General features: G+C 39.3%; 1 protein-coding gene across 1 annotated transcript in view; it reads right to left on the bottom strand.

Moving 5' to 3' along the window:
* Positions 1–2,717: 2,717 nt before the first annotated feature.
* Positions 2,718–24,180, bottom strand: part of kcnj5 (potassium inwardly rectifying channel subfamily J member 5) — a 29,819-nt gene continuing 8,356 nt past the window's right edge. Inside the window, exons 2-4 of the mRNA XM_084717216.1 lie at positions 19,809–19,891; positions 15,857–16,730; positions 2,718–4,274 (exon numbers count right to left, since the gene is read on the bottom strand). Coding sequence (XP_084573342.1) covers positions 3,889–4,274; positions 15,857–16,730; positions 19,809–19,871 — 1,323 coding nt within the window. The 5' untranslated portion in view covers positions 19,872–19,891 and the 3' untranslated portion in view covers positions 2,718–3,888. The remainder of the gene's footprint in view (positions 4,275–15,856; positions 16,731–19,808; positions 19,892–24,180) is intronic.

Genomic DNA, 24,180 nt, shown 5'->3' with positions numbered 1-24,180 from the left:
GTTCCGTTTGGGAACCACTGCTTTAAAGGAAGATAGTTTTCAAAGATCTGGTGTTAAAACAACAAAAGAATGACTTCTGTCCTTGTGTGTCACATAGCGTTTTTCTCCATGCCCTTACAACATGTAATGCTACTTGCCAATCACCACCATTATTAGATCTTCATACAAGCATGCTGCATACTTAATGTCTCATTGACGCTGATGAGATGTACTCATATATTGAAATTTGGTATTGAATGACAAGCCATTTTTCGCTACTCGATAGTATTGAAGCAATTCAATTGATGCCATAAAACTATCAAAGATCGATACCCAGTCCTACATGTATCATCATCACTGCACCATCACTGCAAATTTAAGGGTCAGTCTTATGTTATTTTATCGCACAATGCAGTTAAGACCAGTAAATAGATTTATTAACCCATCTATAGATCAGCGCCATCACACAAGTCAGGAACACAGCCTCTGATTGTTGGACAGAATCAACTGAAGGCATCATGGATTTTCCAGTGGACGGTTAATGACATGCTGACATCAACAACTGTTTTAAAGACTTAAGTTACCACAGAATCCATTCAGTGTTTATTATCACCTTTGGAAAGTTTTGGAAAGAAAAACACTGCAGTTCAAGGCTGGATTACAAAGTTTCTGAGAGAGATATGATTGCACCAGAGCCGACATCGTAGGCATAAAGGTACTGCTATTATTAGCCTTTCCTACTCAGCTTACTTCAGGGCTAACTCACTTTTCCAACAACTGGGGAACAAAATTTATCTTGAGAAGCTGCAGCTTGAATTAACTCTAACCTACTCACTCTAACCTGGACTGTACATTTACTGCCACATTGACAACATATAGCCTGTCCTTTGCTCTGCTATCAGCTCTGTCACTCTCAGTCTTCAGCTTGCTCTCCCTCATTTGCATGCTGCGCACACATCATTCATTGCCCTGTTTGTCAAAGGAGCCACACTTATACTGGTATCCCTCAAAAAAGTCCAGTAAAATGTAATTATTTAGACACTTTGAGTAAACCGCTACTCTGCAGGAATATGTTGCTTTTTGACCACAGTTGGAACAATATCATACAGTCACAGGCCTAATTTAGACGTGGAAAAGGGTCGACAAAGTTCTTGATGTTTTATCCCTAATATTTTTTCCCGAAGCATGCATGAAACAGTTTTTGCCCCGAGCTTCAGTACAACACAAGATTGTTCTGTGCTGATAATTTAAGTCTCCTTTTCATGATCTGATGCAGAACTAATCCAGTTTTCAGGTAGCATGTGTGTGTAAGACACAGTCGTTTTACCGAGAGCCATAGGTTAAAAGTGTCAATTTGCCACACTACAGCTGATACGGTGCAGTATCGCACATGCTAAATTAAGGTACTTTCCAATCCTCACTTGCCAAGTGTTGTGCAAAATAACCACACACTCGCACACTCATACACTCGCTCATGCATGCACACATTATCTAACAGGAACATGTTGTTCTTTCGGCCATATTATGTTTATTCCCATGAGAACACACAGAAAACAGATGACATTCCAGCAATGAAAGATGATCTCTCTCTCTCTCTAATGACAAACGTATTGTTTAGCAAATGGAATACATAGTAAGATGCTAAAATGTCACAGTGAAAATAAATACATAGATTGGATAAGCATCTGTAAAAAAAACAAACAAAACAAAAAACAAACATTAAACTGGGGAGTGGGAGATTTTGAGATCAGTAATCTCATATTTCTCTCAAGAAACGATAATTGAATATTAATACATTATCTGATAATATATTGTAGAAATCTCATCATTTGCATGCCTAGAAAATACCCTGTATTTCTTACTGTATTAAACTTACTCAGCAATTGGACGCATAGGGGTTGATTCATGCATGCAAGCTCTGACGTGTCTTTTCAAAGAAAAGTTTAAAACAAAATAAATACTTTAGGCTATAGCCCTCACAGGACAAGTGTTGGCTTTCTAAAACAGTAGTCACAAGGGCCATGAACTATATTAAGCAAAAGACCCAAGGGCGGTTTGTGGAACAGGGCCACAGTGCAGAGTGAATCAAGTGTGGGAGGACTCAGAAGACTTCAAATCATAAGGTGAAAGCTAAAGGTGAAGTTCAGGGGATATAATCACACAGAAGGCAAGTATTGCAGGCGATGGGCTGGCCAGACGCTAAACTCATGAGATTAGACAGAAAACCTGCTCCTATCATCACTAGACTTTTATGTAGCTGAAAAATAACAAGGTTGAATAACGTTTAAATATTTAAAAACTAAACAAAACAAACATAAAAGGATACATGGAGTATTTCATTTTGCTTGTGGAGCATTTGAAATATTCATGTGTGTGGTGTATACAAAATCAAGAACATTTCAAATAGCGGTTGAGCATAAATATTTGAATCTACATTTGAATGTCACTTTTAACTAGGACTGACATGCATCGGCCAGTAGCGGTGGCAAGCTGGTTGGTTAGGTCAGGGAGAGGTCCCTCGTGGGAAATTGTGCTTTACATACCAAGAAAAGGGCTTGGAATTTTTAGTTGCTGCAGTGGCGAGGGAAGTAAATCTTTAACCAGTTAAGACATTTTTCAAAATAGTCGGTCAGTAGCACTCTTCAGCCGTTACCAGCATTTCCCCCTTAGTTTTCATTGTTAATTTCAAACCCTGAAAAATTAGGGATGCCCCAATCATGTTTTTCTTTTTTTTTGCCGCCGATCCTGATTGGTGATCATCTATATGATAAATGTTTTTTTTTTGTTTTGTTATAGCAGCTGGTACAGCAGTGTTGTAGGTCAGTTTGATAAACTGGAATGGTAATACTGAATTTTACCACTGGGTGTCACAGGTGACTCAGCTGCTCCCATAATAAGAAATGAATGAGAGCGGAGTTGCAAGTCTTCCACAACACATCCCTGCAAATGTTTCACAATAAAAGCCTTGTTCACATTGGGTGAAGTGCTCCTCCGGTTTGGATTTGTGGTGACTAGAAAGCACTGATCCCGAGCTCCTCATATTTTTGACATATGGGCTGATAATGATCGGCGGCTGGTCGATCTGGGCATCCCTGCTGAAAATGAGTATAAAATGAGGTACTAACTGGTTTCTTTTGGGTCAAGGCTCCTAGTATTTGGGGAGACAGACACACACAATGAGAGTATTTATGACAGTACAACCATAAGGAAGGCATGAATAAAAACAAACAAACAACAAAAAAAAATTGGACAGTGGTTGCCAGAACACATCGCCTTTTATAGAACAATTTCCTACAACTTCTCTTGTCTATGCAATCTAGAAGCCTTATACAGTTCCTCCTAAGTGAATTGGGTCTCTGACACAGAATAATAACAACACTGACAGAGAAAGTAAATAATAAGCCCCCACATTTTAAAAAATAATTAGTAACAAGGTTCCATCACCACGCAGAAGCTGCTGTCAGACACATTAGCTGAGTAATGAGACTGATACTCTGATCAAATGAAGCTGAATCAACACACTCTAAAATGAGAATATTGGAGTATCCATAATAAGCCCATGGTACTCTTGTCATGGCTACCGGTTTTAGCTCAAGTTTATATTATACAACTTGAGCTGTTATAGCAGTAAGTGGTCATTACGATTATAAAAAGACAATCTGAACCACCAACCTTTATGTGTAGATATAGATACTGTAGGTGTGTGTCTGTGTATGTGTACTTACGTGTCTACAAAACCAATCTATACTATAGATTGACACTCTAGTATTGCATGGGTCGGGGGCTGGAGATGGATGTCTTGTATCTCCAAGCATTGCAATGGAACAAGCTGGCCATTGACTAAATGAAGCATTATATTGTCCTGTCCTCTCGACCAGTCTCTCCTGGCTTTTTAGCTGATCAGCCCCATCAGTCAGGCAGTCCATCAGCAAGGGGCGGGTCCTCCAAAGCAGCAGCTGAGCCATTGGTCTCTCCTCTGTCACCCCCTGAATCTCTCTCCTCCTTGTCCTCATCCCGGCTGAGTGGGTCCGGTTTGGGTGTGCGGTCCAGGGTGTCAAAAGTATGAATTTTGGGCTCAGGGCTGAGCAGCGAAAGCTGGGGCAATAGCGGCCCCTCCCGAAGCTTCGCAGCTAGCTCCTTGGCGCTGCACGTGGGGGTGTTGGTCTCATAGACATCATGGAAGTTGTTGTAATCTACCTCGTAGAAGCCCTTCTCCAGGGACAGAACCGGCGTGAAGCGGTAGCCCCAAAGCACCTCGGTGTCCAGGTAGGAACTCCGTGCCTGACATGTCATCCCTGTCACAGGTACGGATAAGCGCAGGTGTCCACATGCACACAAAATCAACACACATGCACAAGGTATGAAATGGAACAAGCACACACACAATCAAAGCAGTAAAACAAAGACACACACACAGATGGAAAGAGGTGTAAAGGAGAAAGAGAGACAGCATCAGTGAATTATTCATGGTTATATAGACACACAGAAAGGGCTAAGACCCACACCTGTGTTTGTGAAAGCAATAGTGAGGGAAACAACACTTATCTAAATAGAAAGTTTTAGTACTTTTATGAAGTATGATCTGTTTTACTGATAAAATACATGCTGTATCAGAGGTGTCTTTTTGCCAACAAGCAAGTCACGAAAAACAAAAAAAAAAACCAAAAAAACAAAAAAACAAAAACTGAACATTTGGCAGCTCAGTCTTGCAACTGCTGTGTCAGATATGGATTTTCTATCCTGTCTGTTTGTTTGTTGGTGCCACACAGGTGTGAGTCTGAAATATAGCAGCAAAATCACAGGTGCAACTAATAACATGATGGCTGTTCCATTAAGAGTCCCTGTGAGCCTTTTTTAGTGAGACAGCAGGCACAACACACAGACCCTGAAACTGATTCATCTACACAGAACAGAGTCCTTATTACTGTTATTACATCTGTTTTTCCTGCAATAAAAAAAGGGGCAGCAGAGAAAGCAGAGCTGCAGACACAAAACAATATTTTCACCTGCTGTGAAACAAAGACGATATGAAATAAATAAACAAGATTTACAAAAACATAATTAATCACAACTGAGATATCCCATTGTTACTGTAAAGTATGAATCTTAGGTTTAGTGGTAACAAGAGATGCTCATTGGCTCTTAGCAAGCCACTATCTTCTCTCTTGTGAATTCAACATTAGCATAAATATCATGCAAAATAAGTGTGCTTTCCATTAAAGCTGGGGTAGGCAGGTTATTTAAGGCCCATTGGCAAAATTTCCATAATAATTTTTAGGCATTATATAATTAAAGTGTTCTGAGAGAAAACTAGACTTCTGGCTCTGTTTTTAGGCTTTAGAAAATCTAGCGTGTGATGTGAGACTTGGCCTTTGGTAAGCTAGTTGATTGTTGAGTCACTTAGCCAGTTCTTAAGAATTTCACAACCTGGGAGTGAGACAATCAACCATGTTCAAGCCGCTATTTTAAAGTGCTTGTAATTTGACAACCTGACTCAACAATCCACTCTCTCTCCAGTTACCCCACTTCAGTCATGCTTGGTTGGGTTGTGAAGAAAGAAGAAAAGTGTTGAAGAACACAGATGCTATACTACATGTGAGACACGAAACTAGCATTTAAGTAGTCCTAGAAACTTGTCAACCATCCCTTCTTAAGGAGACAGATGCCTATTAATTTACATTTCTCACTACTTTCTGCTTTCATATGACTGTCACCAGTTCACTCAGGAGTATCGTGTTTGGTTAATTAGACTTTTAGTTCTCAAATTAGCCACAAGCTAACTACAGCTACAACTTTTCGCAGCCACATTCAAGCCTATGGTTGGTTGAAATACTCTTGTCCAACCAAATTCTCACTGGCTGGACAGTTGCTGGTGTTTAATAATGAGAGAAATGCTTCTTAATCCATTATTGTTGCAGGGTCGGACATAAGCAGACCTGATGTGTTGTATTTTTGAGTGACTGTGTAGGCTATTTACTGAACATTTACCTCTCCAAACTAAATGACACCATGTCAGTGTACTAGCACAAATTACTACATGGGCCCCCAGCCTCAGAGGACAGAAGAGCTGAGAAGATAAAAGTTTATTTTTGATGAAAATGTAAGTGTGTGGAGTTTACTTTGCTGGACTGCTTCTTCAGTGAGGGCTGGTTATAGTTCAAGCTCACTAAATGATGGATACTGGCTGACTGTGACCTGACTTAAAAGTCAAAAGCTCTAAGTTTTGTCATGTTTTATGGTGTTTTATTGTTTATTTTGTGGGCTATCCTGTTGAATTCAGCATGTTAGCATTTTGCTCCTAATGTGGCTATTCCCACAGGCTGGGGCACTGGCTGCATTAATGCTTAGCAGCTTTGTTTGTATGCGTAAGCGGGTGTGTGTGTGTTGGTTTGTGTGTTAATGCTGTATGCAACACTAAATTTACTTGGTAGACATGTCCTGAAGGTAATGATATACCTAATGTGTGTAAAATAAATGGCTGAACTGCAGGAAATTCATTTGCTTGCCAATGCTGTTTAACTTTGATTAGCACCCACTTCCACTACCGGGTACAGTGCAGGAGGGTACAGTGCATTCTAAAGATAACATGCAGGTTTTTCCCTGTCCAATCCAATCGTCCAAACGATTGTTTGAAGAGCAGGAAGAACTTCAGTCGATCCAGTCGAACTTCAGTCAGTTTATTTGGTTTACTACAGGCCTAAAGCTTACAGGACCTGAGTGTATGATACTCAGAGACAGATTTCGGGTGGCACATCGCTCTAAACTGGAAACATCCGACCCACTATATATGCCTTGCTCACCCAGCTGTTGAGTTACATAATGTTCTGTCGCGCTGTAAATGCATAACATCACTAATGACATCAAGCATGTGCTCTAAAATAGATGTAGATGCCAAATTGATACGGTGTCTAATGTCACGGTGAGAGGAGGGGCTTTTGCACCTTTTCTTCAGCTTTCCCTGCGGATACGAGTGGCCTAGTTTCCACATTTAACTTGTGAAATGTTTGTTATTTCTGTGACAAGATCATCAAAGACAATATAGCGTCTTTCAGTCCCAATGAGAAGGATTTTCTATAGTGCCTGTTAAGGGTGTTGGCATATTGTTTGATGTGTTGGTTTTAAATTCTTAGTTTAGCGAATACTTTGGAGTCAAAATCCATTTAGTTGTGTTGTGAGGAGCTATTAGTATCTTGTCCTATTAGCATTTTAAAGCACCCAGTTTTGTCATTTTCCTTCTGTTTTTTTTTAGAATTCAAGAGTCCAGTTGCCTTTGGCTTAATACTTCTAGATGTCGTATGAGCAGGGAGACTCTTTACTGACACTGCTACATTATTTTGCTGATGCATTTGTTTAGTGTTGATTGTTGTCAGTATGAAAATACATTTTGATGGCAGTTATTTCTCCCAGGGATTAGATCAAAATGAACAGCCTGTTCAAGCGACTGAATCAGTTCACAAATATGAACAAATAAGTACCACCCCCCATCTGCCACACACACACACACACACACACACACACACACACACACACACACACACACACACACACACACACACACACACCCACACACAGGCACTTTTCAGAATACAGCAGACTCTGTAGTTGAAAACACACTTTCCATTTTGCACTATCAACAGTAGCAAATATTGTATGATCATTTGTCCTGTATTTTTCTGCTGTCTTCTGATATAACCTTGGCTCCAGAACACTGAATTGGCTTTTTTCTTGCATCTTAAGTACATGTAAAAAATACCTTTTGTTTTTTTTTAATTTGGTTTAAATAGTCTGCTGCGGGGGGTTGTGTGTAGGACAGACTTGTGCTGTGATGTGTTCATATGTCAAGTTGAAAGTTTAACAGCAGCCATTGATATAAAACAGGTTCCAGAGTTCATGCTATAAAACTGTATAGTGCTCAGGTTTAATTTTCTGAACATTAAACCTGGGTTTTCAATGTACATGTCTTCACACCAGCAGAAAAACACAACACACTGCCATGCAAACAAAGAGCACCTCCCACATTTTGTCCCGTCTCAGTTAGCTCTCACCACTGATACTCGGTCTGAACGTATTACAACCTCTTTTTGCTCTATTTTTAACCAATGTGGTTACAAGATCCATGTGTTACAAACACAAATTTGTTTAATTATTCTAATTATTTGTTCAGTTGGAGGCTCAAAGAGAGAGACAGTATTGATTACTTTGAAGGCATTTCTCAGTCACTATTGTTGGAAAAAAATTTTGTCAGACTATTTGTATAACACATATAATTTACACAACATTGACAAAAGGCTACACTTGAATACTGCAATCATGTGAGTTAGCTAACCCACTAAATCACTGAGGGGCAGGTATCCATAACTGTGAACTAGTTAGCCACATATTAATGAAACATAATGGCCAGTTAGCAGTATTATTATCCAAATTGTACAGAAACTCTTGTGAGTCACAGTGAATATTTTTTTAGACTGACACGTCCTCCACATCAGAAACCACAGGTGAAAGTGCAGGGAGTGAAGCTAAGACAGCTAACATTAGCCATGCCACAACTGCTGCTAAATTAGCAGCTACAAGTAAGTGCAAATGAGAGACAGAAATTACTCAATGCAGTGTATGTAGTAAGGGGTCCCTGCTTCGTCTCTCTATCAGTTGAGGGGTCTACGGCCTGAAAAACGTTCAAGTTCACAACGTTCACAACGCCTGGTCTAAATGAAGACGGAACTACAACGCTTGTGTTGTTTCAAAGAAAATGTCAGAGTTAGACAGGCTGTATGCTCCCAACAAAAAGCGTAACACACATGCGCAAGTATTTAATTGGTTACAGCTTTAACGACCACAAAGTTTTAGTATAAAGAAAGACAAAGAAGTCCATTTGGGCAGGTAGACACAATAGATCAAAGGGATAAACACTCGGTTTTTAATCCATGAGGCTGGAGTTTGAGTCCTGCATGAGGCTTTTTTTTTCTGGACTTTTTTGAACTGAGAAATTTGGATGTGGTTTCTTAGTCAGGCTCCAGATTTATAATATGCTATTATAGAGGATGAAAAAAGTCCCGATGATTTCAAGTGCTGGAGAAATACGGTCTGAACGTGAACATTCAATCAATGTCTTCAAATACTCCGTGAAAAAAACTTTTATTTATAAACCTACAGTACTCTTTTTTTTTCTTTTCATTATTTAAACTTTGGAAATACGACTCAATCACAGCTCCACCTAAGTGCAAGTTGCATTATAATGGCTGACTTCTACTATCATGTTCAACTGTGGTTCTCCACCAAACCAGCAGTGACAAAGCAATGAACAATAAGCAAACAAAGGTGTCTTGAAAGGGATGATGTGAATTTGGAAGCCTCTCGCACTACAAAAGCTGTGGCTGGGGATTTTCCACAGCATGTAAACGCACACACAGCTTAACATCACCGAAGCAAACGGAGCGGCCACAACACTTTTCAATTCAAATATTGTAAACAGGATAAAAGCACCAGCATGGTCTTTGGATATAAATGATGCATGAATGAAGAGGAAACAATGAAGTTGCTGTGACAGACAGACCTTTCTTATAACAGACAGTTTGACTCGTCAAACACATGTATTTAATAACTTGAATAATGGCTGCCTTCCATTTAGGTGTGCATGCTGGCTTACTGGAACTCCTAAATGGAAAAGGGCCATCACTGATGTTATTAGTTACACCTTTGTTTTACTCATGCTGATGCATCACAACGTCACTGCAGGTGTAGCTGCTGCAAGCACATGCTGCTGCTTCTCATGTAGCACTTCATAAAGGCATATGTCGTATGACAAGGTCTTGTTCATGTGTTTTCAGTTTTTTTCCAAGTTGTAGTTTGCCCTTATCTTTTGTGTTGATGCTGAGGTTTCCCATCAGGGCTTTCTGCTGACTAAGCTAAAAACTGACATGTACAGTGGCAACTCAAAACGTCATTCATTCAGGTACCTGAAACTAAGATGCTGAGAGCTTCTCTGATGACAAGGTTTTTATTTGTCTGTGGGCAAATTGAATCTGGTTGTGAACAACCCTCCTAAACCAACAACAAGGATGATCTGGGAGGACAGAAGCACACAGTGACACTAAAATCTAGACTGAACAAAACTTGCACACTTTTTAATTTGTAAATTACAAACCCTTACACAAACAGCAGCTACCAAATAGAAAAAAAACTACAGCTGCAACACTCATTGCTTTAAAGTATTAAAATTTCAGGAGTTATTGTTGCCTCTAGATGGCACACATGAACATGAACAAAAAATGGTAATACAGTATCAGAAGTTATAGTTTATCATTTGATTGAAATCATATTCCTAGCCATTGATGTATATAGAGATGGACAACATGACAGTGGTCATAAAGAACCAAAGAATCTGGATCATGTCCTGGTGGCTAGCTGCAGAATAGCTCAGACATCCTGCCACCTTTTTTTTTTTTTTTAGCAGATAGCACAAGTCAGATATTTTGTCATTTTAGGTACTGTTTTTTTTTTTTTTTTTTTATCACCCAGACGTATGCTCAAGTGCTCATTTTCTGTGTTAATTAGTTATCTGATGCTAAAAATAGAGGGTTTCACATCATAATTTACAGCTGTACCTTGCTCGCATTTGAAAATTAAAAGCGCGGATCCAACCCTGATCGCTACTGCACAGACTCTGGCTCCAAAAGACATCATCAGTGCAAGATGGCAGTGTATAGGGGATTTCGCTTCATTTCTGTACACTGTGAAGAAGAAGAGACTTATAGTCTATCTTTACTTAGGCTGACATTCCCAACACTACTGGTGTATATATTTCCATATGAATCTTTCTATTTGAAAAGACTGTTTGCTCTATACGCACACAATTAACTAAACTCTCTGTTTGGCCCAGATAGACTATAGCAATACTTTTTTAACAAGGACAAACCAGTACTAATAATTATTTAAAAATCTTCTCTTCCTTGCTACATGTGTCCGGCTTTTCCTGGTAAGTGTAAAACAAAACAAGTGAGTGCAGACCCTGTTGTTTTTCAAAGCAGCTATACTGATGGCATAAAGCAGTCCTTATTTTATACATAAATTATTTACTGTAAAGGAAACAAAGCAGCTGTCATCCTGCTATCTTCAGAGACACATCGATAATTAAAACGGACATGACTGGGCCTTCGGCACAGCAGGAAGAGCACCAGAAACTTTACAACAAATTGCAATAATTACATTTTGTTTAAAGCAATAAATAAATAAATAAATAAATAAAATTTTGTTAATTAATTTAACAGGACAAAATATACAGGCGGAGTACTTAAACATCTCAAGTCTAGGGACCCCTCGGCTATTTTAGACAGCAATGAGAGAATGATCAACAAATATGCCATTCTATAATGTCTATAAATGTCTTATTACACACACACAAACACACACACACACACACACACACATATATATATATACTCACACATATGTATGAGCCTGAATTGAATACTTTGTGTACTTGAATGTATTACGTGCTCTTATTTTACATTTTTTCTTTAATGCAATTAAGCTTTGTTATCAAGTGGGAGTGCAGAATGTTGTTTAGTAAGTCATGGTTTTGTTTAACTCCATATCCTGACTGCTGTGGGAGTGCCTGAGAAACAAATGTTAGTGATTTTGAGAGGCTGACTCACAATCATGCTTAAAACCACAGGCTGGATGTCAGTGGAGAAAAGAAGTGACGGCTAACCATTAAAGAGAAAATGAAGCCATTTCACCACCCACTTATCTGTCACTTACACACTCTGACAGCAATTTGTGATGTGCTTTATATTTTGTTTAATAGTGTGTTTTTACTCAATGGTATATAAAGCATGCACAATTCATGGACATCATCACATGCTGATTTTAATCTTTCTCAATGTGATTGGGTTTATGAGATCATTACTTGCTAGATATAGGCCATAAATGTTTCCTCTACAGTAACAGCTGTTTGTACTGTATCGCTCCCCTGGCATAACTCTGGGATTTGTTTTAGAATATTAATATCCTGTTAGATCAGAAAAAAGTAGTATTTTGCATACCACAGCACTGGCCATCCATTCATTGATCATAAGTACACCGACAGCAGATTCATCACTTTTAAAATAGCAAGTTAGGGTGCTTATTCAGCTATAATAATATATTTGGAGTTGGTGACCTTATATCTCAATTAAAAGACATGATGTACTTTTTAAAGAGGTGGCAAAACTTCACATATTCTTTACTCAGGTAGAAGTACAGAATCTTGTGTAAAAGACAACAGGTAAAAGTAGAAGTACTGATTCAACTTCTTTACGTTTAAGCAAAAGAGAAAAAGTACAGGCTCTGAAATGTACTTCTTATTATTACTATTGTCATTGTCTCATCCATTTAGGTTGAAATTGGCCTCGATGTTGGGATGGCGGTGCGCAATGATATAAAATTAAAATAAAATCAGGAATTCCTCTCAAAATAAAACTTAAGTAACAACCCTTTTTTTCAATTGTAAGGAAGAAGAAAATGCATTTGTTAAAAACAGCGTTATCTAGCAATTACAAAAGCAGAAATTACTCCTGCAATCCAAATAGCAAGTTGGAGAAATGGACTGTATATTAAATGGGCTGAAATCCTTTTTAATATACAGTTTATGGTTGAAGTGAGTTATTTGGCCCCCTGCCTCCTCCTCCCCCACTCAGGGAAGCTCAGGGCAGAAGATGAGCACACTGTAAATTGACAATAATGTAATCCAAGTATTACAATATTAAAGAAATGTAACTTGATTACTTTCTATTTCTTTTGGATTACCTCAATATAAAATATTGTGAAATTGTTTGGCCTAATGCTGTACTGTTAGGGCTGTATCTGATGGTTATTTTGATTATCGATTCATCAGTATATTATTTTCTCAATTAATCGATTAGTTGTTTTGGTTCATGAAATGTCAGAAAATGGTGAAAAATGTTGATGAAAGCTCAACATGACATCTTCTTTTGTCCTCAAATCGAAGATATTCAGTTTACTGTCAGAGAGGAGGACAGAAACCAGAAAATATTCACATTTAAGAGGCTGAAATCAGCAAATTCTTATTTATTTTTTTTAATCAAAAAAGAACTCAAAATGATTAATTGATCAGTAATGCTGTCACAGTCAGATCCAAACAAACTTTGAATACAGGTAAGTGGCTGCCTGATTCACTGCCTGCCAGACTATTAACTTCATGCTCAATAGAGCCATTATAAACATCTACATCTTCTAATAGATTATTAATTATTTCTTACGACTCAAAAAGGCACACACTCATTCAGCAAACATTCAGCATTAATTCAAACTCTAACATGAAACTGGCAAAGAAAAACAGATATTCAGGCCCAGAATATAAATTTTAAAGGGGGACACTGCAGCTGTGGTGTTCTTGTCAGAGAAGCGACTATTTAAATTTTTTATATTTCCTTGATCTCTGATGATATTTCAAGGTCATTTACAGATTTCTCCTTTAAAATGTGGAAAGTAAAAGTAAAAAGTTGTCAGAAAAATAAGTCCTCAAATAAAGTAAACTATACTTAAGTGCGGTGCCAAAATATTTGTACTTCATTACTCTGAACTATATTTAGTTTTAGAATAGTTTGGGGTCCTGTCTCTTTTGTTAGTAACATCCTGACTTCACCATGTGTGTTAAATGTGGGACTGTTATGTAATATTTAGTTAAAGCTGATGATAAAATTTGAACCCAAATGTTATGATGGCAAAAAGTATGAAAAAAGGTAATAATTTATTGTAACTTGAGCTATGCTTTAATTCCTGTGTTGATCAAGTCTAATTATGATTAAGATGATAAGGAAGGTGTTGTAGGGGGAGGGGCTGCTGGACGGTCAGATTCGTCCGTTGCCTGGCGGTCAAGGACGGTGACGACATAACCTCGGCATGATGCCACAGTCTCTTCCGGTGAAGCGAGAGGTGATTTAATGCCTGAGTCAAATATCCAGCAGCAACAGCAGGAAGCATGATGACTACTGGTGCTTTGGAGGGGAAAAACATTTAAATAAATAAATAAAAAAAATCAAAAATGAAATAGAGCAGAAATGTTCAGATGCATGCAAAGCCATGCCTGATTGCATTAGGGAGCTCGGTGAGTTTTTTTTTAAAAAACACAATTGTGTGCATGAGACTGAACGCTCCAAATCAACCACTGTCTGTCATTTACTGATGCAAAGGACGATGATAACCAATAAAGTAAATTTGTAACATGTATAATGCATTGTATTAAAAATGAGTGGATTATAATTAGTCTGTCAACAAAGGCCAGTAAACAATGCAGCTTAGGCATACAAACAATGCTTGATTTAGCCAATACCCCACAGAAAACAGCAAATTAACAGCAAGCTGTTGGCCATCATGCTGTGAAGGTTTGTCTTCATCATATCATAATTATAAATGACAAGAGGACTGATGTTCCAAAAACAGTTTCTCTCAAAAATGACAAAACACTATCAGTGAATATCATAAACTGAGTGCTTTTTGAAAACTCCTTGAAGACACGTGGACATCACAATGTGTTGTTATCTCATTTCCATTGTTGAGTCGAAGATGCGTCATTTGAAAACAGTCTCACGCTGGGAAATAGCCCTGAAGCTTTGTGGAACCTTACAGAGACACCTGGTCGGGTCTGCCTCATATATGTAACCAGCCCGGAGCACTTTGCAGGACTGTTTGGCCTTTACCCAAAATACAGACCAGCAGTGTGGGTAGCTACACTTCATTCATTTTGAAGAAAACAATATCAAAGACATAACCTTGAAGAAGCAACAGTGGAAATGCAGGCTGCACAAAGTACAGACAACATCTGCAAGACGGCTGAAGCGCCATCAGCGTTCGGTCGAATATGTGTGCACCTGCCACATGTTTTGGAAATTTGACGTTATAGCAATGTTGAAGCAATGTCTTCTTTCTTACAAATTACAGGAAACATCATACAACCGATGTTGCAGAAACACCATGAATGTTTCAACAACGTAGCAGCAACATAACTAATATTATGACTGTAATGTTGCAATGTTACATCACAAATGATTTGTCACAGTCGCAACGTTGCAGTGTCCGTTTATTCAACATGTTTCACATTACATTCTTTGGAGACATGTGGCGTGCTCAATCTTTTGCAGCTGATGGCAGCAACGCCTTTATTTATTATTGTTAATGTTTTATGTGACCTAATGAGCAATTTCTCCAGTGAGGTCATTCCCAAAAACAAGTGTTAACTGAATACAGAGTGACTCACAATTTGAAGATTTTGAAACTTTCCAAAAGTAATCCAAAGTATTTAGATGTTTCTTAACCTATATACAATATTTAACAGTTGCATTTCAGGGCATGTATTCAGTCATCTGTAGTGGAATATGTTTTAAAAGTAACCCTCCCAACACTGTAAACACTTGGAAATGTGTCAAAATGATTTGTTGATTGCAGTTGATAAATGCACCTTTCCTCAAAAAAGCATTTGTCAACTGATGTGCCATCATTCAAATAATAAAACTTCCATTAAAACTAGTAATAACTTTGAACTCAAATGCATCAATATTATTTATGTCTCACTCAGCGAGTTGATTATCTGTTAATGTTAGTGTCTGTCTTTCCATCCATTAAAATATTTTCTTTTGCAATCTGCAGCACTTACAAGTACTCACTCCTGCCCCTCCTCTTTTCTAAGTAATATGTCTCTCCATCTGTCTTTCCATCCATTTATCTCTCTTCGCATCTCTCCTAATCAGCACACTTCCCACATCCTACATTTCATCAATCTCTGTCTCTCTCTGTCCATCTAGCCATCATCCATATGTCCTCTCATTCCACCTGTCTCCCTCTCTTTAGCCTTTCCCTTGATCATGTCCCCCCTCCTTCGTACCTGTGGCCTCCACCATGCCCTCGAGGATAACCACGATCTCGAACTCCTCCTTCTCCATTTGAGCCAGTGTCATCTCCCAGAAGGGGCTCTTCTCATTGATCTCATGAGAGATGATGAGTGGCGACACCAAGAACAGCCGGTCGTCTCCCGTGTCAAAGCCGATGTTGATGTCAGTCTGGTTGAGCGGGATGAACTCCCCCTCCTTGGTCTGCTGCGAGCGGATCAGCTTCGCTCTGATCGATGCTTCCACGATGTGAGAGTTCCTCAGGTCCCCCACCCGAAACATCAGGCACATCTTGTTGTCTCGCACCGATATGACAGCATTGTGTGAGAACATGAGGGTCTCGGCGCGGTTCTTTGGCTGTGAGATCTTGACAAACATGCAGCCCACCATCATGGCGTTAACAATGGAGCCCAGGATGGCCTGCACCAAAAGCAAGATTATGCCTTCGGGGCATTTTTCTGTGATTACACGATAACCGTACCCGATGGTGGTCTCCGTTTCAATGGAGAAGAGGAATGCTGAGACAAAACTGTTGAGGTTCTCCACGCAGGGGGTCCAGCCCTCCTCGTCAGCATGCACCAGATCCCCACGCATGAGCGCTATCAGCCACCACAGAAAGCCAAAGAAAAGCCAGTTGACTACATAGACCAAGGTGAAAATAAAGAGACTAAGACGCCAGCGTAGGTCCACCAGCGTAGTGAACAAGTCACTGAGGTAACGGTAGGTCTCTTGCACATTTCCATGATGAACGTTGCACTTGCCATCCTTCTGCACATATCGCTGACGTGGCTTTTTTGCCGGGTCAGAAATCAAGTGGGTTCGCTCTGTCGAGATCTGAGCCTCCCGCAAGTGTTTAGGAAGCTTCTTCACCTGTACAGAAGAGGAGAGAGAAAAAGAAAGAAAGAGAAAAAGGAAGGGGAGGCAGGAGAGTGAAAGAAAGCAAAGCAGCAAAGACAGAAAGGAAGAAGGAGAGAGAAGAGTGGCAATTTAGGTTTTTCTTCACATGGATGTACTTAACGGTAGCCAAACTGATTTTGTTTCATTGATATTTTCTCTAAAGTTATATTGGGTTTGTACTGCAGGCTGTAGGTCTTAACCTTTTTAATGAGATTTTCTTTCAGCCTTTTCAAACCACACTCCTCTGTGCTGCTGTCGGGGAGGCAAATAAAATTAAGAGCCGTTATAAAGTCACTGTTCTGTGCTACTCCACAGTGACATTGTGGGTGTCAGTGTACGCACACAAAGCTATACAGGGGAGAAAGAGAAACAGAGAGTAAGGACACAACATGCACACAAGGACGCCCAGGTCTTTGTCTATGCTGGCCCGGCTCCAACGAGGCGATCTGGCCCCACAGCTGTGCCCTGCCTCCCTCCTTGTCCCCTGTGTTCCCTCCTCTCGCACCCTCTGGGACATTGGCAGGCCTGGATAGGAACAGATCCTCCATCTTTCCCCAATAGAGCCTTATGGCATCCTTAAACAGAATGGCATATGCCTGGGCACACACATTGCACTTATCTAGAAACCAGTTTTTATGCATACAGTACATGCAAGATTTTAATATTGCATGTTTTAGATAATTTAAACTGGTTGCGCCAACAAATACTAATTTAATCTAATTAATTCTAATTAGAGTTTAGCAAAACTCGATTTAAAATGAGTACGAATTAAAATTCAACAGAGCTCTGTAGCACAATTACATTCTAATCTCTGTTATTATATCCAGGTTTACTGATGTAAACCGACAATAAATATCTGTATGGAGATGCTTGCTTATCCGAATAAAAATAAAAAAATAAAAAAAATAAAAAAAATAAATAATACAATTTAATGCTGTTAGAACGTAGAAAGTTTAAAAGGGGGGGGGGGACTTTTGGCTGCACTGTATTCCTTAATAAAATGTCACCTTGTTTGCTAGCAAGCTAAAAAGTTTTCAAAACATCACATTATTCTCTAGCTAGCTAAAAAGTAAACAAAATGTTAGAGTTTTTGCTAGATAGCTAAAAAAGTAAAGAAAACATTTTTGCCAGCTAGCAAAAATGCCCTGATAGTTGGAGTTAAAAGTTTGGATACAACTAATTTAAGTTTTAAACGACTACAAGGAGTTTTTACTGGTTATAAAATGTCTTAATTTATGACTGAGGCCTCTATATCATCTACATCAACAAACGAGATAATCAGTATGAAGATTGGCTGGAGGACACAAGCCTGTTTTTTCTCAGGTCAAGGTACAGTTGGTAGTATGTAAAATAATTAAAAGGAAGCAGGAGGAGATTTTTATTTATTTTTATTTCCTAAGTTATACCACTTTTGTCCACAGGGGGCTCAGAAATCAACAAAATATGAGTAACCTGGAGTAACTAAAGAGATTTATATAATTTTAATCTGGTTTTAAGGTTCAGTGCAACATAATGTAAAGTTAAACCCAGCCTTAGGGTCATGAAAAACAATGACTAACACACTATCCAGAGAGGTGTTGCTGCAGAGTATCCAGTTGCTTGGCTGACACATACATACAGAACATACACAAAGGACACAAGAGAACATGGTTGCACCTTTTGAACAGACCAAAGACATGCTGGCAGCACACTGACACTTTCCAATCCGACCTGATAATTGAAATGCATTGTGTTGAGGCAAGAAAACAGCCCCTGTGCCCTCTGAATCACTCACTGCTAATCGTACACCTGTGATCCATCTCTCTCTGGAGTCGTGCGCACATCACCGGCAAAGTTATGTCCTATTGTGGTTACACAGACTGCTCCTGTGCACTATCACAAAGACGATCACTCTCGCCGTTCAGCCAGGGAAGGACATAATCTAAGGCACTACAATATCCTTGCAGTGCCTTCGATTGCGGGGCCAGGATAATAAAATCTGTCACACAGGTTTATTCAGGATAGTTTCCTTGAGGTGTCAGGCGCTGTTTCACTGCTGCCCGGTGTGAATGCACGTTCGGTCAGGCCTGCATGAACAGTATTGAGTTTTCAGGTATTGATCTGAAGTGATCTCCGTTTAAGGAACGTTTTGACAAAGAAGAATTGAAAGACAATGCTTATTGACCTGCATTGCAATTAGTGGCTTGATGACAATGCATTCACTAAATGTCAATGGGCTCCCTTATTACCAACTGTGCTCAGGGATATTGGAGCGGTTATAGATTCAGGACAGTCTGTCCACCATCTCTTAGAATGAAACTTTACATTGACAACATCGGTTAACATACACTGTCGCTTTTTCAATTGGTCTTAATCCCCACTACACAGCTTTTGAATGAAAGACAGCCAAAATAGGCCATTTCATTTCCACACTTCGGGCCAGGGCTAATTGAGTGATAGATGAAGCTGTCAAAGGAGTGCAGCCCAATCTTTGGCCTTCGTAGTCAATACAGTCTATGGGGCTGATGGTCGATAAACAAATTCATTAGTTCTCTTTGCATGGCAGTAGTAAGTGGTAGGTATTTTTGTTCATTGAGCCTTTCTGGCTACGCTTGGGTAGACAGTGTAAGCTCCAATCAGCTGGGGAATCAGGACAGATAACCAGTGCAACTCCACTATCCATTATTGGGAGAGAGCAGGGTGTCTTTTTCCTTGTCTCCCTATCTCCACACTGCTTAGTGAATTGCAGCATATATTTATCTGAGCTAGAGAAACAGGCTTGGTTGCACTTTGTGGGGCTTGATCTATAATCTGTACTGCTTATTTATTCTATAAAGTATGTATACTGCGTATTTACTGTATATCTAGCAGTCTTTTTATCCTCCTCATTCCCACCATTCTTGAAAAGCCGCCTGGTATTTCGTTCTCTCACACACAGCTCACTCCCTACTTCCCATCTCTCTATATTTTCTCCATCTCTTTTCCCTCACATCTTCTCTTTCGTGTCTCCCAGTGGTAGAAAGGCCGCAGTGATCAGTGCAGTGTTTGACCCGTAGTGCCTGTGCAGTTTACCTGTGCAGGTGTGACTCCTATCTCCATGTTGTGGTCCATGAGGACTCGAGAATCTCCTGCCATCCTCAGCTGAAGCTCAACACCTGTAAGAGGTAATGAAGTACAATATTCCATTAAATTCATGCTTTAAAACATACATGTTTTTAAAATATGCCGTTTGTTGGCATTTGCAGGGGCACAATGTGCTTCAGTTCATTGATCACCAGCATTAAAATAAACCAAGAGAGAATAAAGGTCAAAGCTGCGGTGCCCTCTGAGCATGGACAAGCTTTTTCCATTAGGCCTCTCAACCTTTCACCCTTAAACTTTGTAAATTACGCATCCTATTTGAAAAGTACATACATTATGTCTTCACTAACAATGTTGTGTTGACGTATATTGCAACACCCCGGGCACATTATTTTCTCTCTGTCATTTCAATTGCTTCAATTTGTCAATATGTCAATATTTGCCAACTGCTGTAATTAGAACCCACAGAAACCCATTGAGAGCAGTTTGAACTATACGCTATGAAAGGTCAAATCTTTAACAGAGTAAGATGTTTGCATCACTTTTGGTTTTAATATTTTGTCCAAATAGTGCAAAGAATTTTGTTATATGAGTATGCACTGCACATGGAAGTTGATGTTCTGGCCTTTCTCTTAGCAATAAAGCATATGTGAGAATTTAATTTTTTAACATTCACATGGAATTTGCTTTTCACCTGAACCAGGTAGAGTCTGTGCTTTTGTAAAGATGATCCTGGGCAATAGAGGCTAAGTGTAACTTTGGAAAGTGAAAGAAATACAAAGTTAACAAGTTCAGTAAAAAAAAAAAAGTGTACTGTTTGGAACTATACCCTCTTAGGCTAGAGATATACCTGCTGTTTAACTACACATCTGTGTTCAAGTTTTCAATTTCTGAGGACATGCGTATGCAACCGCTAAAAGTACTCAAGTTAAAACTAAGTATACCTCCGGCCTTAATGGGAAAATTCTGCACTTTGAATGCGGATGTCTAGTCAGTGTTGACGGTAAATGTGGTCAGTGGAAACAATAAATGCCTCAGCGCTTGCTGTATTGACCAAGAAAACTAATTATCCTCACAGAGATGTGCTAGCAGTGCGTACATGTGCCAGGTTGCAGTGCACACAAGTTTCTGATGCTCACACCCGTGTTTTCATTCAGGGGTGCCACAATTTCAATATTAAATTGAAGATTTATTGACATGAGCGAAACTGAATTTAAATTCCTTTCTCCCAGTAATTTTTTTTCCTCTCTATCCAGCCTACTTGTGGCATCCCGTGCATGTCTGGTATCACACCAGAACCATTAATTATCATAACCTTGGTGTTTCACCAGGTGTGAAACAGCCTGTAGTTCTTCCTGCATCCAGTGACATCACTTAATGCAGGAAGAACAACAGATTTTGCTGTAGGAGATCTCATCTTTCTCAGTCACTTTAATTGACTATATTTACCATCAACACTGACTGGACACCCACATAAAAATAACCATAATACAAAAAATCATCAGCTTATAGAGGACAATAATATACAAGACAATTAAATCTGAAGATAAATGGTAGCTGGGGCAACAGCACAGCTCTGGCCCATCTATAATGTGGAGGTCAGTCAAAAGGAACCATTGCCAAATGTCATCAATCCAACTTTTACTGTCAGTGAGATTGTGGTCAGTTCAACTCTCCGACCACACTGACAGTGGTGTCAGTGGTGGTGTGAATGTACCACATAAAACAGCCTGCCGTTATTTTTTTTTGTTTTTAATCAGCATATTAAGATTTTTAGCCACATTAGCAGTATGGCTAGGGACGACATTGTCATGATATGTTGCACAGGCACTCACAGTCCCCAGAGGATGACTTGTTGTGGTTCAAAGGGAAATATCTTGACAAGTGGATGGATTGTTATTTACTACTGCTATTCAGTGTCCCCTGAGACTAATTTCTAATGACTTTGATTATTCTCTAGCTTTTCCTTTAGTGACACCACCAGGTCAAAGTTTTCCCTTCCACAGTTTTAACTTATCCATAAATGTAAATAAACATAAACTTCTACTTCATGGATTGCTAGCAAAGTTTGTACCAGCAAATTCTGGGACCCAGACGATATATATATATTTTGGTGATCCCCTAACTTTTCCTCTAGCACCACCATGAGACCTTTTTTATTACTTAAATTGTATAGATTGGCATGAAATTTGGTCCAGACATTCATGGTCCACAGATATAATTAGCAGATGTTTCCAACTAATATGGTGAACAGGGTAAACATAAACATCGACTTGGTTGCGTTGTTAGGGTGAGCATGTTAGCATGCTAATATTAGCATTTAGCTCAAAGCACCACTTTGCTTAAAGGTAGAATCAGTATGATTTGTCTGCATTGTTCCAGAAAGATAGTTTATTGTTGAGTCTCATTCTGAGGATATCAAATACTGACGTTTTTGGGGTTGGTAAAACGCCTTGAGCAGAACAATGAGAATATAAGGAAATACAGGCTGACGGCAGGATACTGCACCAAACGGACGTATTGTGGGTCATAAGTGATGACTGAAATGGATTATGTTCATATGTGTCTATACATTGTTTTGTAAGAAAATGCTATGCCTTGCACATTGTGCCTTTTAGTACAGCCTTGCAGAGCCGTTAGCATGGCTGTGAATTCTTAATCTTGTTAATGAGCTTATTTACCAGATACTGAACCTGTTGATGAACAGCTTGATACTGAAAGTCACTGACAATGTATTTTCCCAACGATATACGCTCTTGCAATACAGTATCTGCTTGTGAAGAATAATTTGTGTTTTTTATGGTTATGTTTAGGCATTGATAGCAGCGGTTAAGGTTAAAGAAGGCTGTGGTCAGCACTGGTTTGAATCACGAGACACAAGACATGCTTTATTGACTATACCTAATCACACATGGGTTGTAGCATAGGAAAGTAGCTCTCCCAGGAAATATGTTTCCCTCAAAATATGTTTGGCAAAACAAATCACTTGTACATTATGTTCTGGTTGGCAAACTCATGAATACAGCACCTGAACAATCATTAATGAGCCGTATATGCATTCGCAGCTTACTCTGTAAAATACATCCATGCTGAATTAAATATTAACACACAACTGTTAAAATATTAACACATATTTGAGGTCCAGTATGACCACAGTGTAACAACTCACAGCAGTCTGTATATGGAGGGAAAAATACATACAATTCCATTTTAAAAGCCAGGAAATCTAGTTTCATCTCACAGCCCTGTCACTCAAGTGTACACTACAACTATGATTTAAAAAATGCTATGGTTGTGTCTGTTTCTTATGTTCTACCTTATACAAATATAATTATTATAATTATGATGATCAGCATGCAGCATTTTCACTGCTGGGAGGCCTAAGTAAAGGATTAGCTGTTAACATCACACGGGAGATGACCCAGTGTCCACTGTTGCCTAATTTGCCTGTACAATTAAGTGGGCTCAGCTGCAGTGTTTTTAGTGGCATCATTTTCTCAAAGAGCAGGCTCATCATTGCCAGCATTGCCAGTTGCCTCGACTACATGTGCCCACATGCAGACAGACACACAGTTACAGACACACAACTCTCCTATATAGCCTATGACAGCTGGACCATCTCTCAGATCAGAGGCAGTGATTGTTTATCTTAATCAGTGGGAGACAGAGAAAAAATTACTCACTATCAAAGGAAATCCATTCGCCTATTTTACTTTACATTTAATCTAATATAAAACAAGTGTACATGTGATCTTTGTGGTTGTTTTTAGCTGACTAGGTGATACGCTGACAGTCTACACTATCTGTGATGTGGTTTTAAAGAGTGCTTCTCTGCTCCGGAGTTGTTGCCGAAACAGGTATTTTTAAACATCTGTTATGTGAGCTATAAAGTGACAGGAGAAGTAGAAAAGGAACACTTTCAATGTCTCCTGAATGATGTGGGATTTAATAACAGCCACTGCTATAGTTATAGAGAAGAGTGGGTGTGTGAGTGTGTGTCGGGGGTGGGTGGGGGCTCAGATAAAACCCTAATTTTAGTAAGCAGTAATCTTACAACACCTTTGGAGCTCCATAAGAGGCAATTAACTTATAGAGCCCCTGGGTGTTGTTTGAAAATCAACTACTTTAATTTTACTAAAAGAACAAGGGATACACAGGGCCTTGTGACCAACCAAGCAGGAGAACATGGGTAAATTACTTTTGCTGCTAGTTCCTGACCTTAATGACATCTGACATTTCTTTGTCATCTGTCTTTGATGTTACTCTGTTTGATCGCTGACAAGCGAGGAGAGCGAATGCAAAGGCGAGCGTGGAGAAGTGAGAGGACCACGTCACAAATCAGATCCACACAGGAATGTAGTGT

Source organism: Lutjanus erythropterus, chromosome 4 (assembly GCF_056507025.1).
Source record: "Lutjanus erythropterus isolate fLutEry1 chromosome 4, fLutEry1.hap2, whole genome shotgun sequence".
NCBI classification, from domain to species: domain Eukaryota; kingdom Metazoa; phylum Chordata; class Actinopteri; order Lutjaniformes; family Lutjanidae; genus Lutjanus; species Lutjanus erythropterus.
Note: the sequence above shows the minus strand (reverse complement) of the source record. Positions and strands in the feature narration are given on the sequence as shown.